The following is a 19,135-nucleotide window of genomic DNA, read 5'->3' as shown; positions in this document are numbered from 1 at the left end:
AAGATATCAAAAAGTGAGTCAGCAAGTAGAGCAAATGTAAAGATTCAAGTTCATTAAGAGACTCATGACATCACAGCCATATACCAAGGCAGGACAGCCAAAACTAAGGTATGGATTGAACCTGCAGTTACTTGGGTGCATTGATAAAGGTATGTAAGTATCTACTGTGGACCACATGGCATCTACTGCAAATTTGAAGATAGCTTGGTACCGAGCTCTGAATCACCTCTGGGCAGCAGTCCACACTGTTGCTAAGCCGATGACTTATTGCCAGTGATTGCTTTAAGATCTGGAAAGCTATCCACTCATGTGAAAAGAGTGGGTGCAACCCTACATAGAACAATTAATAATTCCTTCTGTAGCAGCATCAGAGCGTGCTTCCCTGAGAGATAGTAAATAGTAAAAGTTTCTGCCACCACAGCAAAATCTATCTGCAACTGAAAGATGAGGGACCTGGTAGACATGCAAGCCAATTCAGTTCTCCTTTCTGCTACTTACATCCTCTCTATGTTATTGCAAATCCTCAGATTTTACAGATTCGAGACTCAGATTTTTGATATATATATACACACTACTTCGTTATGTGGCACTTTAGTGATTTTGCAGATGGGATCTGCTCAGAAGATGAAAGAAAGGTGCTTTCTCACCTGCAGCTCTGGTTTCCCATTGACATAAACGGTGCTATTGTTCACCATTTCCACAATGGCAACACCCAGGTTGCACCTAATTCCGAAAGAGATGCAAAAGCCCAGACCGCTCATTATGGCGATGATGTAGCGCTTGGGCAGCCCACAGCAATAGCATTCGCACAGCGCTGGCTTGCGGGTGCTCGCCTGCACGGGCCGCCCCTCTTCTGTCAGCTCAATGTGATCCTCCTCTACATTGAGGCCATCGATTTTCCTAAATGGGTGAAGAAAGAGAAATTGAAGATGCCTTATTGTCTCAGTAAAATTTGCTGAAATGTGGATTGGCAGTTACGTGCTCCAGTCACCCGCTAACTCATCCCTTTGTGAGGCGCTTGTCTCTTGGTGGTGTGATGGGTTAGTGCTGGGCAGGCTGTGAAAGGCTACCAGAGACTACACTTCTTCATGAATGACCTCTGAAGTTTGTAAATCTGAGCCATCTAGCCAGACAGCTAGCTGGAAGAGTGTTCATAGGCTATTCATGAGCATACCTACGAGAACTAAATGGATATCTGCTGTGATAAATTCCTCCAGTTCTTAGGCAGGTATACATATGACAACATTAATGACAATTTCTAATTAGATCTATGAAGCACATCTGATAGTAGATTTCAAGAAAAGGGTAAATACAACACAAATAATGGATTTGCTCAGCCCAAAACTCTTTGGAATTTGTTTTCTTCTGTGAGAATAAAATCAACGCTGTCCTGCAGATGAAAAAAGTCTCTGGCATCAGAGGCCCCACTTAAGACGTGGAAGAGACAGGCCCAGACTTTCTCTTCCCAAAGGGATTTGAAGCCACTTGTTCCCCCTTCTCTGAAACATCTCTCTCATGACAAGGACGTAGGCCACTGTACAATGAATCCATGCAACTGCTATTGTTGAACGTATGGCCCTTTGTGTAAAATACTTACTGTTAAACGAGATCTGAAGGAAGACACGGAATTTCTGGGCTGTTGATTCACCATTTCTCAGCAGTCGATGCTGAAAGGGTTTTGTCTGGGATCAAATTTGGTGTGGCAACTGCAGTGCAGCTGGGAGGAACTGGGAGGGAAGGTGCCAGGGCTAGAAGCGCTCCCATTTACTGAGGATAGGAGCAAATGACACCAGCTATACCAGCCTGTGAGAGGTTGCCCACCAGCTACTAACATGGGAGTGCAACTCCTCCAGCTTTGCTTACCCAGCCTTTACTAGTCCTACAAGCAATGTAGCTGAGAGATTCATATTAAAAAAAAATGGTGTTTCCATGGAATTTGAAATTGCATGATAGTGCAATTAAAAATTCATTTGGTCTCCCAGTCTGATGAGGGTTATTAACATCATGTTGCAGGGACTGTGGAAAGTTTCTAGTAGAAAAGGTGAGGTGTGAAAGAACTAAACAGATACCCCCCAGACCAGAGCTAGCTAATTCCTTTCCTAACATTAAATTTCCAAGCATTTGTTTTAAATGCAGGATAAGGGTTTTCTGATATGCTGAAACTCTTAAGGACATGACTGGCCATGAGTACATGACTAACCCACTAAACATTATCCACTATCTTAATATTAAATGTTTACTAAGGGAGACCTTGATCAGTAGCTACATTACAAAGCCTTTCAGTTTTGGCATCACTTTGAAGAAGTGAGCTTGGAATCCAGCTCCTTTTTTGTCTGTCATGAAGTTACATGGCAGTACTGTGAAAATATGAACAGTTAGTTAATCTAAAGAAAGCCCAGCTTCCCAAATAAGATGAGGAAATTATTTGATTCCCTCTTTTCTGATAAGGAATAACTTATTTCTTTCTTTCACATATCTGGCTGAGTGCATTTTAAATCTAAGGCACTTTGGCTTTCCATGTAGAAATAGACTATAAAGAAATATTGACAGACCATATATGGATGGGTTACACCTGACTTACCTACACAGTAGCTGGTTCCGTTTTTTGGGTTGGTTTAATCACAGCTTTCTCCAGTTGCTGTAAGTCTAATGTACTACCCATAATCTAATAGTTAGAACTCTGTACTAAAGGGTTTGCAAATAAAGGTGGTAAGTATAGCTTCCTGGGGAGCTTCTTGTGGACTTAAATATATCTTTCCCATATAAAGTTCCACTTAAAAATCTCATCACTTTTAGAGCTAACTGGTGCATCATTTGCTACATTATTCCTTTTTACATATCATAAATCCATTAGTTCAGCATTAGTCTTAGCAAAAAAGAAAACCAGCATATTTCAGGCTGTCAGCTCACATTTTCAAGAAACACTAGAATCCCAGTGTTTGGGGTTAAAAGGGAACTCCCAGAATTATTTGATTTGATCCCTTTCTCAAACCAGTGCTCACTGCAAAGTGATCATTAGCTCATGGTCAGGCTGGAGCAGAGTTTGCATTAATGCAAGGTAACACAGGAAACATGATATTGCTGTGGTGTTATTGAGAGTGACTGAGAACTTATGATTCACTGGCAGGGAAAACAGCATTTGTTAGTGAAATGAGAGTGCAGAGAGTAATGCAGTCAGGCACATTAAAAAGGAGACACCATATATTCCACGCTCCCTGTGTTAACATAGGTAGACGTAAACGGAATAAAATACCAAAAATAAAGACCTCCGGAAGTGAAAAGACAATTGAATAATTATTTTTAGAACTGCTGTAATCTCAAAAGTGTGATTAACAAACTGCAAGAAATAAATTAATCTTCCTCTAAAATAATGTAAGATATTGATTGAATAAAATCAAAGCACAATTTTTAAATTTTTGTACCTTTACTGAGCTCTTTTTATAAGAGAGATGTCAGACTTTAATTGGTTCATTATTTTGGGCAGCTGGCAAAATATAGATACATCATGCAGATAAAACATCTGTTCTGAGGTGGATGTTTTCAGCTGGCTGTCAATTCAGATAGGCATGAAAATGTCATTCTGCTCCAAATTCACTGCTAAAAGTGGTAAGCTAAGACTAACACTATAGACCAATATTGTCTCTACAGGAAAATTAATTACTTTGCTATTGTATTTGACTAATTAAGAAAAGTAAATTGAGCACTGATCCATGATACCAAATCTATACAGTATATTTTATACCCCCAAAGATTAATAGTAGGTTTGTTTTGGAGACAACTATTTTGCAACAGCAGTCCAAAAACATAGGCATTAGAGCAGTGCAGACATTCATAGAGCCAGTGTCTGACCTAGCTTTGGTTTTATTTTACTGAACAGGTATGTAATGAAGATATGGCAACTCCATGAAAAGATGAAAAATATATCTTCCAATTGATCCATATATTTTGGTAGTGTCACTGAAAACTTTCACCAGTGATTTAGAAGAATACTGCTTCAGAGCCATTGCTCTCCTATAATTACCTGCCTCATGTATAAGAGCATTGTGCTGCACAGGAAATGTTAGATGTAAGTTTTTCCTTTTTTCATCAAACATACAATACTTGCCAAGGAAGAAGAGCTAAGCTATTTGAAGATATCTGCATCCATGTTCTGTGCCTAAATGTCATAATTATTGTATACAAAATTTCTTTTTTTTTATTAAATGGCTACTCTGGCATATACAGAATTTTGAAAGAATTAAAGAAATTTCAAAAATTCCTGCTAGTAATAAGTAAAATCCCCAGAGCTCATATACATTTGGCAATCTGTATTTATGGGATTTTTAGCATAGGAATTAGTTCTTTCTTCAATTGATAAAGTAAGTAGAATAGAATCATACAACTTAATTTAATTTGATTGAAAACTCATCAATTCTACAAGCAAATGTTAGTATTTGCCATGTATTAAAACAGAATCTAGAATGGATTCAACCAGGTATCGTAGTCTTTCACAGGTAGCTGGAGCACCCTCCTACACAATATTCAAACCTCACACCCACAAATCCAGTAATTATGATGATCCCTGCATAACTTCAGAAACCTATACATTGAATATTGAAAAATATAATTTATTCAAAAGCAGATACTAACTTCTGGGATCTTATTTACTCTTCAAGGATTTTCCCAAGTGATAATTTTCCACATCAAATCCTTTACTCGATGCACTGGTACCAAATCCCAGTACAGACCAGCAAACTCTCTTAACTTACTCAGTGCAGGGGACCTCTCTTGCTGGTTTCTGCATAGTATTTCCATGAATATTGCCATATTTCATGGCATGTCTCAAACATAGAGGGACTGCATCTCCCAGGCTGCAGGGCAGCCTTGCAGTTTCTGCTCAGTGCAATCTCAGTGCACTGAAGGGATGGATGCCCTTTGGGTGCTGCAGCACTTCACATGTGCGTTGTGCCCTTGCTCTAACCCTGTTGTACCAGACGCCTCACACAACTCATAAATCAGCTGAATCTGGACACCCCACACTGTGCTCACAGTGGCCTGGGAGGCACTAAACTATCTCTCTTCTTCTATGCAAAGGGAAAATTTGAGAGTCCAGCACAGTCAGGGAAGTCCTGCCTGATGCAAGAGTGTATCACTCACCTTCAAGTTGCAGCTTTTAGTAATTTAGGCTAACTCACCAAGCAACATCTGCAGCAGCCAGAGTTACACCAGACTTCATACAATGCCATGTGACATGGCCTGTATGACTTCTCACATCAAAAGTGACATTATTTAGTTGTAAACCCACTTAGTCACGTCTCACTTCATCAGTAACTGCACAGTTACCTTTAGCTGGTCCAAGATTCCTGAAATACTTAAGCAGGAAGAACCTGAGAGTTACTTCAGTTCATGACTATTTCTTTGACTGCACTAAGTTCACAGACGGACTGAAGTGTTTGTGCCTGTCAAGAAGCTCTACATGAAAAGCTTTCTTTTCTGGGAAACATAATGTTTACAGAGCCACAGCTCTGATATTCATTCACCACAAGCCTTGGACCCTTTAATTTTTTTTTTTTTTGCTGCCTCACTGTATATACTTAATCAAGACAAAAAAAAATTTTTGCATTGAAAATATTTTATACAAAACACGTAAAACATTTTCTAGAACTTCCGCTAAGACATCGCAAAATGAAACTGCTGCCAAAGGCCTATAAAAAGGATGGCTCTTGAGTCTCCCAGTTCAGTCCCCTCTGCCTCCCTTCCAGGATCCAGATACCGTAAAATCATCTCCTGTGAACAGACTTATATTGCAGCACTCACAAAATAATTTGAGGCTGTTGCACACCTGTGAGGAGGCCAGGGAGCCACTTTATGCTGTTTGTGCTTTAGCAGCTGAGCTCAGCTGTGGACAATTGCTACAGAGCAGCCGGTGTCTGGCAGCTACTCTGGCCAGGTACCACCTTCTGGGTCTGCTCTGCTGTTTGCAAGACAGAGGAAATGTGGCAGAAAGGCATAGACTAGTCATATTTACCAAAACTAAAAAGTATTTTTCTATTCACGTTGGTAGTTTTGACCCCACATGAACACATTGCAGTCAGTGAAATCACACTGCAAGGCCTAATTAAGAATACCCATTAGTATAATTCATCATCTATAAAATGCTAGAAGAGAAACCAAATTCTTTGCTGATTTACACCAAACTAAAGCAAATTGGATTGGATAATGAGCAAAGTCAAGGTTGTTTGCATCTGATACATAAGTACAGGTAATGTTTTTTTTACCACCATGTAAAAACACAAGTGTATACTTTCATTTGTAGACTAAGCTGTAGAGAATAGAGTTCAAGTTAAAAACATGCATGTTTAATTTGTTTACAGAAACCTTCAAATACGGCTGCACATTGCCTTCAAGACTGCTAAAGTTGCAGCAATTATTACTTAGATCTGATTGCAAACATAGTAAAAAAGACTTTATAGTTTGGATTATTTCCTCTGCTGGCTAGTACATCTAAGGAAGGCACCAGGATATGTATATTTAAAACAGAAAATAATTAAGTTAACAAACTGTCTTGTATCTCAAATGGTATTTGATTCAGTAGCAGTATTGCCGAAGCTGGATGCCAGTACTATCAACTGTGTAGGAACCAAAATGATATCCTTGACACATGGCTACAAGAAGAGAGTAATCTGGATAATTTAAAGTGAAATCAGTGTACTGCCACATCACATACTCACTAGATAGAAACCCTACATGGTTTTGGTCAAATTTGGCCAGCAGAGTCCACAGCAAAGAAAATTTATCATTGAGTAAGTGACTCAATCCAATGTTCTTAAAGAAAAACTGATTCCCTGGAATTACTGTAGAGTATTGTAAAATTTAAAAAAGTAAAATGTCAGGCGTCATCTGTAATACTGTAAATGGAAAAAAAGAAAGTTAAGTAGAAACTGTGTAGAACAAAAATACTTTGTTCACATAATCCAGAAATAGAGTAACTGGCAATCTACCAGTTCATATTATGTATCTCTTAAAAGTGTACATTCTTATTCCCTTGTGTATATATTCTGCAGTATGATATATGTAAATTATTACACATTTTCTTGTTATCAGAGACATGTTTATATGTGCCAAGAACTGTATCTTGAATCAAAATAGCATTCCTGTAAGAAGGTAAAGGGGTAGATATGAAAGCAAATACAATTCAGTCACTAGAAACACTTTCAGTAAAAATGTCCCGATCCACACAAAGATTTAAGAAATGCCACTGAACACTCTGGTTCTCATTTATTGCTTACACAAATAAGTGTTGTCAGTGGCCATTACTAAGAGAAATAATATTCAATTTAAATGAGAAATCTCTTTCCCTTTATGAAACTGGTCATTTGTTACATCAGATTTTCATCTATCTAAAAATAAAAATCCTCCATTTCTTGTTTCATAAAACTGTCAGATTAAGATGAAAATCTTTAATCTTTTCTATCTTTTTTTGCTAGCAAACAGCTGCTTCTCCTTTTTCTCTCTCTAGTTTGCTAGTCTCAGTAAACACACACGTACACGTCTCTATTTAATACATTTTCTCTTATTGACTAAGAACAAGAGTTAAAAACACCCCAAACCTGTAATTTAGAAATATTAAGTCAAGATGCCATTCAGGAGTGGCATCATTTGGGAGTGTTAATTCCCATTAAATCATTACTTTTTTCTCATGCATGCTAAACCACAGAATTATTCATATGTAATTATTTTAAAGTTTTTTAATTAAACAGTTTTTCAAGCTCATTGCAATATTACAACACTATTTCATAACTTATTTTCACCTTTTTTTTTGTTTAATATAAATATTCTATGATCTATAGTCATAAGCTGTTTTAACAATGCTCCTTCTACATCTTCTGACTTACAGTAAGGTGTCTCACTCTCTGAACTCAGATATTAATTTTATAACTCTACATTCTGTTTCATGTTTATACATTTTTCTATACTGCATTTTGCTTAATAAATTGAAGCAATGGACTCATCTGGGAATTTTCTGTTGGATTTTACCTTCTCAGATTCCCCAGCGAGTCACTAATGGTGTTCTTCACCTCTTCCTTTCCTGGGTTAAAAAATCTTTCTTTCAGTGAACCGAGCCCTTTGAAAGGCATTTTGTCTTTCTTCTTCAGTAGATCCCTTATGTCAACAAGCATTCACTTCTGCTGTCATATTTCCCGATGCCAGAATCAGGAGCCTCCACAGGTCGCCTTGGTGACCTCTGCAATACCAACCAGTTGCTCAAGAAAGGAGCATGGGAGAAAAAAAAAAAAAAAAAAAATCAAACCAGATCTTCCAAGTCCAGAAGGGCAAAGCTCTGGAGCAAAACCCCCTCAGAAGCACTCAGGGACTCAGTGTGGCACTTGCAGCAGCTCTGCTGTGCATCTGTGTGCGCTCGGTACCTGTACGGGGGCAGCTCGTCTGCGCATTGCAGCTGGGGAGCTGGAGGTGCTGCTGAGGGCCAGTGTCCCTGGGCAGGATGAGCTGCCTGCTCCACAGGCGAACCTCAGGCTGGCTGGCTGGGGCTCATCCTCAGTGCATCCCTCCCTCTCTCCTTCCCTCCCTCCCCCGGCTCTTTCATGCCGAGATCCTGTGCAAGGTGGTGCTATAGTAACGGACACAATACCTGTCCTCAAGCCACTCCAGTTCATTAATAAGACCTCATCCATGGCAGGGGCCAGAAGTTTATTAAACATTTATGAGTCCTTTCTGCAGGAAGGGAATTATTGCAAGCTACAGTTCCCATTCACTGTGTACCCCCCACCCAAGGGAGCTCCACTACTCCAATGCACCTGCTGGTTTGAACCCAAACTTGCCTTCCCCAGCCTGGTCATTTATTATTGATGTTGCTAGGCCCTTTGGCAGACAGAGGTGCACTTGGTGCAAAGCTGTTTGAGTAAGATATGGAATTCTGGCTATAATTTAAAACCATTACATTTTTGAAGCACAGCATGGCTCAAAGAGGTGAACCAGTCCAGCTCCATGTGACTTCATGATGACAACACTTCTCCTAGCACGGCAGAAAGTACTTAATGAAAACTTGCATGGAAATGCAGCCTGCCAGTGTGCTCATCATGCCTGCATGTTGGCTGGAGTCAAATGAAGAACTTCTGCTTTTGGCAAGGCCTCAGTTATTGGATTTGGGTTACAGACAAGTAACGAATAATAATAGAAAACAAACAAGAAACAAACCAAAGAAACAAAACCAAAGTAAAATACAAAACAAAAGAAACCAACCAAACAAAAATAAAATCCAAAGCAAAACAAAACATAAACCAAACCAACAAACAAAAAAGCACTGAAAAAACAAACCATTTCATATACTCCTTTTCCTATCAGCCCTTCCCTGTTCTTTGGTTGAAGTGGAAGGCAGAAACCTCATAGGTTGTTAGAAAAAGGGAAAGCTTTGTGTTTGGCATATTACTTTGGCATATTACTTTACTCTCCTAAGACAAGTTAAAATAAGAACCCAGCAGTGCCTCATGAGGCCACCAGCAGGATAAGAGTTGGTTTCCCCTGGAAGTCCCCAGCTGAGAGTTGCCATGTGGAGGGCTGGTGGGCAGGCTGCTGCCCAGCCACAAACCCCAGCTCCTGTTCTGCCTCAGGCCATCTGGTGTCCCTGAGCAAGCTGCCATCGTTCTGGTAATCCTCCTCCTGACCTACACTGTCATTATCCTTACAGGCACAGTGGCCACACTTTCCCCATAACTTCTGTTCAGAGCTTGGTCTATCCAGACTCTACAGACAGAGACAAGAAAAAAAAGAAAGCAAGATTCCTCCACAGAAATAAAGCATATCTGAATTGTTTTCACTTACAAACTCCTCATTTGGATGTTTGAACTGAATGAGTAGGATTGAATGGGATGTAAATATGGGCCAAAGCTGTGCAAGGGCTATACATCCACCACTCCATTCCTCTCCTCTTCTCTTGGCCCTCAATCTCTGGGTTTTAGATGCCTTCATAATACAAATACCAAAGTGTCTGGGTAGCCCCAGCTCCACTTTGAGGAAGCAGATGTTGGAAAATATACTTCCTCATGGTTATGTGAGGCAGGTAAGCAGCTTTCACTGAAATCCTTTATTCCTAGTACAACCCAGGAGCAGAGAAGAGAGGGAAAGGAAAGAAGAGAGAGAGAAGAGAAAACATACTTAGGAGCAGAGAAAGTTTTGCTTGGCTGGAGCAAAACTGGTTCTGTTGTTGCAGAACTGGTTACAGTTTCTTTCTCCTCTTTGAATAATTCATATGACGTAGAGAAGCATCAGAAAACTCCAGGCACTGCACAGCTGTCCTTGCAGACAGTCCTCCCATAGTGAGCAGTGGGAACATGGGACCACCAGCTCCCAGCACCACCTACCCACATGCCTGTAGCAAGCAGAGCTTCTCTGGGTATATTTCTGTCTACTTGGGTGAAACAGCAACTGCTCTCACTGCCAGCTCAAGGACTGCCCAGTGACTCTCCATGCAGCATGTCCTGCTGCCCTGGGAGTAGCTGCAACTCCTGTTCCTCCTCTGCCTCCTCCTCACACTGCTCAAGCTTGAATCTGACCATCTCCAAACGGACCAAAAGGAAGTAAATCCTCCTGATTACTCCCTGGCCTTGGCTTACCTTGGCTCACTGGGACCTGCAAACAGCCAGAGCAGCCAGGTCACCACTATGGAAAAGTCTGACACAATCCATTAAAACAGTGTCTCCAATTTCCACAAGGCACACAGAAAATGAACCCTAGCAGGTCAACTGCCAGACATCAGAGGTACGTATGGTTTTAGGGATATATACATGTCAAAAATAATAAATAATCAAATTGTCTTGCATTTAAACAAACATTAATCTGCTAGCATTTGAGAGAGTTTCCTGAATGTTCTTATGGTAGCTGAACACCCAAAACCATGTAAGAACCCAGCTCTGAACTGAAAATGGTGCAAAGCCCAGTGCAAGGAATTCGCTTTGGAAGACTGGAGCTCAGCTTGGAAAGTAGTGTTCAAAATCCATACCTCCCAGCAGCTGTGGATCAGAGGGTTTTAGCTTGCCCTTCTTTCTGGTGTTCTGATCCTGCTTCAGATAGAGAGAGCACAGAGCAGACATGAGAAAGAAAATATGCTTAAAATTCAGGGCTTTATTCATTTATCCACTCTAATTACATGGATATCTGAAGTCTGTCCTTCATGCGTTTGGGACTGGTTCAAGTAGCTTCCTCAGAGCATATCTTGGCTGGTCCCTGGCAAGGTATGTTCCCTTTGTGCATGTAGGAATCTCTGATTAGCAATGCTACCTGCCTCACCATTAACAGAATTACACATTTCTCACAGTAGTTTCATTTCTCCCTCCTCTTTACGCTTTGTAATTCTTCACTGCCTGCACTTCTGCAGTGCTGCAGTAGTATCCCCTTTCCAAATTCACATATCCTTTCCCTAAGGCTTAAGAAAGGGTGTTACTCACTCTTGCTTCTCTTGCAGGGAGGCAGCTCCATAGGAGCAGTGTTGCTTCTGTGTTTCCTCCTCCTCAGGTTCACAGACTAGTAAGCTGCCCAGATTCCAAGCTGCAGAGAGTGTCACAGCAGCTTTGCAGTACCTTGGTCCTGCTGGGGCACCATCCCCAGGACACCATCCTATTCCCAACAATAATGCACTGGAGGAGGCCATGGCAATCCCTATGTGACTAATCCCAGCGCTCATTTTGGAGCATCAGTTGAGGAAATCTTTCTTCCTTAACAAGACCTAACATGATAGTCCTTATGGATCCAGCTGCCATTGTTACTACTTTTTTCTTTCCTGTTTTAAACCTATGCCTTAACTTTCTTTTCAGAAATTATACCCCATTGTGATTCTCCTTCTGCTATCTCAGACCTTCTTAAAACACAGTGTATTATATCATTTCAAGTCTGCTGCTTGCAAGCTGGAGTCTAAGTTCAAGACACTGCATTTGCCTGCACTTGCAAAGAAATATTTTGCAAAATTAAAACTATATGGCTCCCATAACTTGCACCCACTGCTGAAACTCATACAGACTCATATCACCAAAGAACCCTAGTAAGGCTGTATTAAAAATTTGGTTTAATACCAATACAGACCTAAAAGCAGCATGCTGACAGCCACTGCTGTGGGCTTATATACTATCATTACCTCAGGATAATTTTCAGAACAAAATGAGTTTTAAGAAAACTTGAAAACTGGTCAAGTGCACATTTAGGAGATGCACCCTAAAAATAGCTATGCCTTGCAGACACCAGGCTTGATTCAGGGTTGCAGCAACCCCTTAAGAAAACCAAGCATGCAAATATCAGAGTTAGCAATAAACATAACTCTTACCTGGAAGAGTAGATTCTACAGGTAAAAGTACACTTAGAGGCTATCAAATTTTTTTGTTATTTCTTCTGTTGAAAGGCCTCAAAAAATCATCTTTATGCTACTCCTACCAATGATTCCTCAAAATAATGGTTGAGGTAAAGTCTGCCACATTTTAAGAGACTTTTGCTACTGATTTCAGTGCAGACTGGATAGCACACACGTTTCATATGCAGGTGTTACTCAGGCAAGTGTGCTTCTCATAACTGTGATTCCTGATACAGCCTTGCAAGCAGCCACTTTTCCCAATGCTTCTAAAACATAAAATTTTTAACTCTTTACAAATATTTAGTTACCATAGTAATTGACACCCTGACACTAACATCCTGGGAATGTAAATTTAACCTTTTGGTGTCTCTACTGAATTAACATAAAGATGCTTGACTTCATGCTGTTTGATCAACCCTAACTGTAACCAAAGGCTGCTGGGGTCCTCCAGTGGAGACACACACAAGTGCAAAGGCTTGTCACAGCCTGGGCAGCCAAGGTCAGACTAGAATAACCTTGTTAATTTTTAATCAGTTTCTTTTCAGTCCAAGGCCATTTGATCATATCCCTGGTGCTTGTGGGCTGCTTGTTGGATCACAGTTTGCTCTTGTTATTTGGAGGAACCTTCCTTTGGTAAAGTGAGATGAGTTTGTCTTTTTAGCTCTTACCAAGAGCTCAAAGGCTAGAAAATCCTGGGTGATCTGTCTTCCTAACTGAAGATTTCTTAAAATTTCAATGCTTCAAAATTAAGTTTCTTTGGAAGTTTTAAATACCTCCTTTTCTTCCAAATGGAGCAAAGTAATGAGGCAGAAGTGGCGAATGTTGGTTTGATGTGCATGTGGGCCTTACAGTTGGCAGACTGTAATATTTACAGCCGTGTGAGTTTGACAGTGCTTTGCCCATGGGCAAGACCAAACTCAGAATTTTCTGTGATTCTGTGAAAAAGTTGTCTGGTAGGTTTCATAGAATCATGGGATCATTCCTTCAGGAAAAGACCTTTAAGATCACTGCATGCCCCCATTAACCCAGCACTGCCAAGTTCACCCCTGAGCCATGACCCTACGTGGTGCCTCAAAGGTCCACTCAGATGACAAGCATATTTTATTGTTAGGCATGAAACTTTGGGGTGAAATCAATTATGCTTTGTATAGTGACTGGTGTACTGGAGACTGTATTTCTATTGGCATCTATAAGAGTCCCTCAGCCTTCAATCTACAGCATCTGATGTCAAAGATGAAAGGAGTGACCTTGGATCCCATATTATACAAGAATTTAGACTAAATGATCAGTATGGTTCTTCAGGTTTTGAAACCTATGGCTTTACATCTATAGTTTTCCTCCATAATGAAGACTTCAGGATCCTGATTTCTATTTTACCATATATGAGAACTGAGTGCTTTCCTGCCAGCTTAAAATGCTTTGTGTTGAGTCTGCTCAAATCAAATTTTCAGATGCTTTGTTTGATTCCCTGATGACTGCAGTAAAACCAGCACTAATTTCAAATGGTTAAAAAAATTAATCATTGGTTTCTAGTATCTGCTTCCTGATCAGATCACTGATAGGAACAGTATTTGAGCACAGCTGGACAAAAATAAAAATAGAGGCTCCCGGGATCTAACAACAAGTAAAACAATAATGGAAATAAGAATTCTTATTTATAATTTTCCTTACTGGAAACTCCTAATTAAGTAGTAATTTCCTACACCTTACACAGTAAGAGGGTTTTAAAGCATTTCTATGTAGAAAGTTTCTGTGGGAAGTACATCTCTTTCCCCACCAAAAAAAGGACAAAGTTTCTACATCATTGCACTAACTAATACAGATACATTGATGATAATTTCTGTGCATACAGGAATATAATATGTTTTTTTAAAAAATACGTCCTTTTTACTTTCACAAAGCAGTATAAGGAAAGCCTTGTAGCTGGATAAGAACATTTCTATAATGTTTGCAATTTATTTGAAAGTTCCTTGGGTTATAGTGACACCTTATGGCAGTTTTATTACATCTTACAGGTCATTTTGAAAATTAACATCTCTTGTAACCTTTCATATACAGGCTGTTACTATCAGAAAGGAACTGCTTTGATGTTTTTAGAAATCTTTTTGTTACAAATTACTCAAAAGATCCTTCTATCTCTTCAAATTTGTGGTTTCCCTTTTGCTTTTACTAGGAAAATACATTTTAAAGATGAATAGTCTTTGGTATTGTCTTCTCTCCACGTTTAACAGATAATCTGTGCCAGATAGTACATACATATCATACTATTCATAAATACCTGTAGTGATACCCTGCTTGTAAATAGCCTCTTGCTTGCTTGATTCATCAAATTATATCACGTAGCTCATTGTGTTCCTCTAATCCCAGATCTGAACTTTTTGAAAGAAAGCATCATGATAGAAGCTAATGAAAAAATTCTTCCCTTTTAAGTACTCTTAGAAACCAAACCTGTGGGACAGGTAAGTAAAACCGGCTTCTACATGAAGATCAGAATGTATAAAACCTGCCTTCCAGGGACTCTCCCTTACATGAATTTTCTAGTGTCTGACAGGAGTTATCTCTATCTACAGCCTCACTTGAAGGACAAAGTTGGTCCCTCTAGTAAGGTAACAGTTACCCTAAAACTTAAATTAATTCTTTACCTTTAGTATTTTAATGACACTTTCATCAAACAAGGGTTGAAAGTGGGCAACAGGTTTGAAGTTGCAAAGGACTGAGAAAGAATGAGGGAGAAGGATGACAGAGCAGTCACATTAATCTTTAAAAATCAGGTGAAAACCTACATATGCTATAGTTTACTTGAAGGGGGAGTTGCACTTATGCTGAACTGCAGTTAGAGCTTATTTATGTTAGAAAAAAATAAGCTCCAGATGCCTTTTATGTAACCCTTTCTCATTTAAAACTTATTGCATAGAGAGGGATGCAGTTTAAAATTATAATTCAACATTCTTTCATTGAGTAAAATAGTTCTGTTTAAAATTAATATTTTAGGTTCTGACAACAGATGTCAGTGTCTAAATATGTCATCTCTTACAATCTATAAATTTAAAAAATTTAAAAACCCACATGCTTTTCCCAGACTTTTAAAGATATTCCCATTGCTAAGCTAGGTGAAATCACTGCCTATTTATACCCAGCACTGCCTGAGATTTTTTTTGAAAGAGTGAAAAGGAAATCAGTTCTATTTAATTTAAACCCACTAGTTTTTCCAAGTTAAGAAACTGAGAAACAGTGACAATGCAAAATCTTCTCTTCCCTTACAATGCATGCATTAAAAGGAACTGAACAAAAATGAAAATAAACTACTATGGTATCTTGAAAGACATGGTGACCGGTAATGCACAGTTCAGGCCAATGCTTTTAGTTCAAATAAATTTGTTTTAAAATGCACAGGTTTAATAAAGTTTCTTTTTAATAACTCTAACCTGTATGAATACATATTTTAAATATTGAATATTTTACCTAGCTTTCTCCAGAAAATGTCTGCTACAGCAAAACAGAGAGTGGGGAAAAAAGGAATTTATTCAACTTCCTAATCACAGTCATTCAATTTAACAAAGTAATCTTTTCCAACAAAAATAAACATACAGAAATTAAACATTCCAATGAGTGTGTTAAAATTAAATTAAATTTGAGCTCAAGCAGCAGCCCAACAGCAGCAGCACTAGTTGTCAGGACCAGTTAAGCTCTTCCATGAGACAGAATCAACCAGCACTCCTGCACAGGCACCAGGAATTTGAGCAGAGGTGTTTGGCAGGGGGCACTCTTTCAAAGAAAATAGGTCCAAGCCCATGGAGTTAGCACTAGATATTCTGACATTTTGGAGATTACATTTCCCACTACCTTTCCTTCTTTTTTTTTTTTTTTTTTTTTTTCCTTCTTTTTTTTTCCCTTTTTTTTTTTTTCCTTCTTTTTTTTTTTTCCCCCCAGCCATTCCCTGAAATCTGCCTCTGCTCTGAAGGGTTGCTGTATCACTCTGGGATCTGGATTCGGTAATCCCAGTAATCCTCTGGATCACTTACCTGCAGCTGCTCTTACCACTTCTCCTTTGGTCTCACGCTGCCTGTGGAACAGCCAGCAAGGGAAACAGATGCCTACTCATCTGCCCTCTCCATCAGCTTGCCAGAGCTGGACCATCAAGCCGAGAGGCAGAATCTCATGTTAGGTTCCCTTCTTCAGCCCCTGATGACAAAAGCTCCAGCTAAAAGGTATCAGGCACAAAATTCAGACTGTCACTGTCATAATTTCAGCATTCCAGAAAAAAAACTTGTCAGAGCCCCCTGACTTCTGTTGCCCTTCTACTACTTTACAGAGCCATGCGTAGCTTAGGAGCATGGATCCAAGAAAAAAAAATGCAAGAGAAAGGATATTCAAGAGATGGCTGCATCAGAAAGGGTCTTGAAAAGTAGCAGGTACATAGTCCAAAGGAAAATTCTGACAAAAGAATTGCTATACATGGGATTGAGCTCAGTTAAGTTGGCAATTATGTGAAGAGACCTCCGCTTATTTAATCTCTCCAAGGTGCAGAAAATCAAGGTTTTGTACTACCTATGACATGAAAAGAATAAGGAAACAGCTCCTACCCAGCAGCCAGCTAATGATCTGATTAGCTTAAGAAATATTTATAGTGGTTGTTTAATCAAAGAGTTTCAACTGTATGGTCCCGGTTTGCAAAATGGGGCAGTGAGGATATTGCAAAGGTGTTATTTCTTTGTAAATCCTTCTCTTGTAATGGTTGTCAATCAGTGAGAATCCAGGAATTAACTCTTCAGGAAACATAAAGCATATATGCACATTCAAACTGAAAAACCCCTCAACTAATTTAACAGTTTCCTGCTTGCCAGATAACAAAAAAAGAACAAATTAAATATTTAATCCTGCACAGGATAATGCTGAAAATACAATAGTACTTTATATTGAAATCACTCAATTGCAACATGACATTTAGTACCTATCAAGTCAGAAATCCATGTCAAAAACTACTTCTCTTGCTAGTTTTATCCAACAGATGAAGGCTTTGAGCAATCACTGTAAGACATGATTGTTTCTAGAAATTAAAAAAATTAAAAAATCTCATGCCATTTATGATAGATTCTTCAGATGAAATTTACTGCTGCAGTTACAGTCTCATCTGATTGCTTCATTAGCATTTTTGCTTATTTGCAGTATTTGAAGTCACTTCTGTGACATCAGCTAAACTTTCACAGGTTTGGTGCTATAGGTAAGTGTTTATTTCATCAGCATGGCAGGGGCAAGATTTGTATTTCTAGTTTTTTAGTTCTCTGCTCTAATGTTTGGGTTTTCTGTTCAGAAAATCAGCAGTTTATTCTGCCTTATGGTGCTTGGTTCTTAAGTAACCTGATGGAAAGAAAGTTCTAAAAAGTTTTGGTTTTGTTTACTCTTACAAACCATAATCCTAAACTAGCATTACGGAGACATGAAGACAGACACGAACAAATGGTGCCAGTGAAGTAACTTCAGCTCCCAATCCTTGGTTTTCAGGTCAAAGATAACAATGTTTTCATTGATGTGGTTTCAAATGGAGTTTCTTCTTTCATTATCCTTGATTTGACTGGCTAATTACTGCAGAAGAGTGTAAAACGTAGTCTTCTGAATGCTGTGCAAAAGATGAAGCATTTTAAGAAATTCCATTAAAAAATAATAACTATGGCACAAAAAAAAAACCAAACAAACAACAAACTTCAAAAATTGGTATGTAGATGTAGGCAGGTCATTAAGTCTCTATAATTTCTAAGTTTCCAGCTGCTTCACATCCACAAGTTTCTTAATTTGCAATAAGAAACTGCACTAGAGCCATAACAGTATAGTTCATAGGCAGGTGTCCTACAGAGAAAAAAAAGAATTTTTTTTTTTTTTTTTAGAATTTTACAGTTTAAAATTTATGTCTGGAATACTTGCTAAGTTTTTTTAGAGCTTGAATAACTAGTACATACTTAGCTGCTCTTAGGTTTGTGCACGAGTAGTAGTATAAACTCAGTTCCTGCTTTGTAAGTTTGGCACAAGAAATCAGAATCCACCTTGTCACTCTCAAGTCAAGCCAGTAGTTTCCAATCTACTGAGCAAGTGCAGTGGCCTCCATCAGGTGACATGAGCACAGGGAGTTTCTGTGCACTTGTGTCTGGCAACAGGAAGAGAACATCGAATGAACTGTTTCTGTTTGCATAACTCCTCACAAAGAGCCAATTTCCTACACCTCCTGAGCTGCATTGCTCACAGCTGCAAACTCCATTGAATAACACAGCCCTGCAAACACCGATTTAAAAAAGGTTAACGTAAAGCTCTGGCATATGACAAATCTAAAAGCTGGGACTAGAGATACTTAAGTCATGAAGCAGAGAGATGAAAGACTTTCATGAAAGAGTTTATGAAAATTTCAACCCTAAGCCACAACAAACCAACCCAAAACATCTGGATTTCAGCACTTGGGACCTTCCTTCTTAAGAAACAGGTAAGTAGTGGATCCTATCAATACCCAGAAATAAAGGGAAGAAGAGAACATTATCATGGTAAAGTACATACAAGTCAGATCAGGACTGTGATCTGCTGAGCAAATTAAGGTTGGCATTTTCTCAGCAGTGACAAGGCTGTACTCATTTGATGGGTACAGCTGTGGAAGGAATGGGGCTACTGTCATCCTCAGCAAGTGACAATGAAGAGAGAACTGAAGCCATCTGATGCTACCTTTCCATTCTCAGCTAAACTATGTTTTTCTTTTTTTACTCTCTCCTCCCACAGCATCTCCAGCCAACAATGATACTTCTAAGCAGATCACGTCTCATA

The 19,135-nt window shown here is 39.1% G+C and overlaps 1 protein-coding gene across 2 annotated transcripts in view; it reads right to left on the bottom strand.

Moving 5' to 3' along the window:
• Positions 1–8,156, bottom strand: part of SLC17A8 (solute carrier family 17 member 8) — a 29,572-nt gene extending 21,416 nt beyond the window's left edge. Inside the window, exons 1-2 of one of the 2 annotated variants that reach the window (XM_050324014.1) lie at positions 8,017–8,156; positions 648–900 (exon numbers count right to left, since the gene is read on the bottom strand). In XM_050324014.1, the coding sequence (XP_050179971.1) occupies positions 648–900; positions 8,017–8,117 (354 nt within the window). In that variant the 5' untranslated portion in view covers positions 8,118–8,156. The remainder of the gene's footprint in view (positions 1–647; positions 901–8,016) is intronic. The other variant, XM_050324015.1, reaches the window with a different exon arrangement.
• Positions 8,157–19,135: the final 10,979 nt, after the last annotated feature.

The sequence above is a fragment of the Myiozetetes cayanensis genome, unplaced genomic scaffold (assembly GCF_022539395.1).
Source record: "Myiozetetes cayanensis isolate MyiCay16 unplaced genomic scaffold, myiCay2020 scf3, whole genome shotgun sequence".
NCBI lineage: Eukaryota > Metazoa > Chordata > Aves > Passeriformes > Tyrannidae > Myiozetetes > Myiozetetes cayanensis.
The sequence above is the reverse complement of the archived record's forward strand: the minus strand, read 5'-3'. Positions and strand labels throughout refer to the sequence as shown.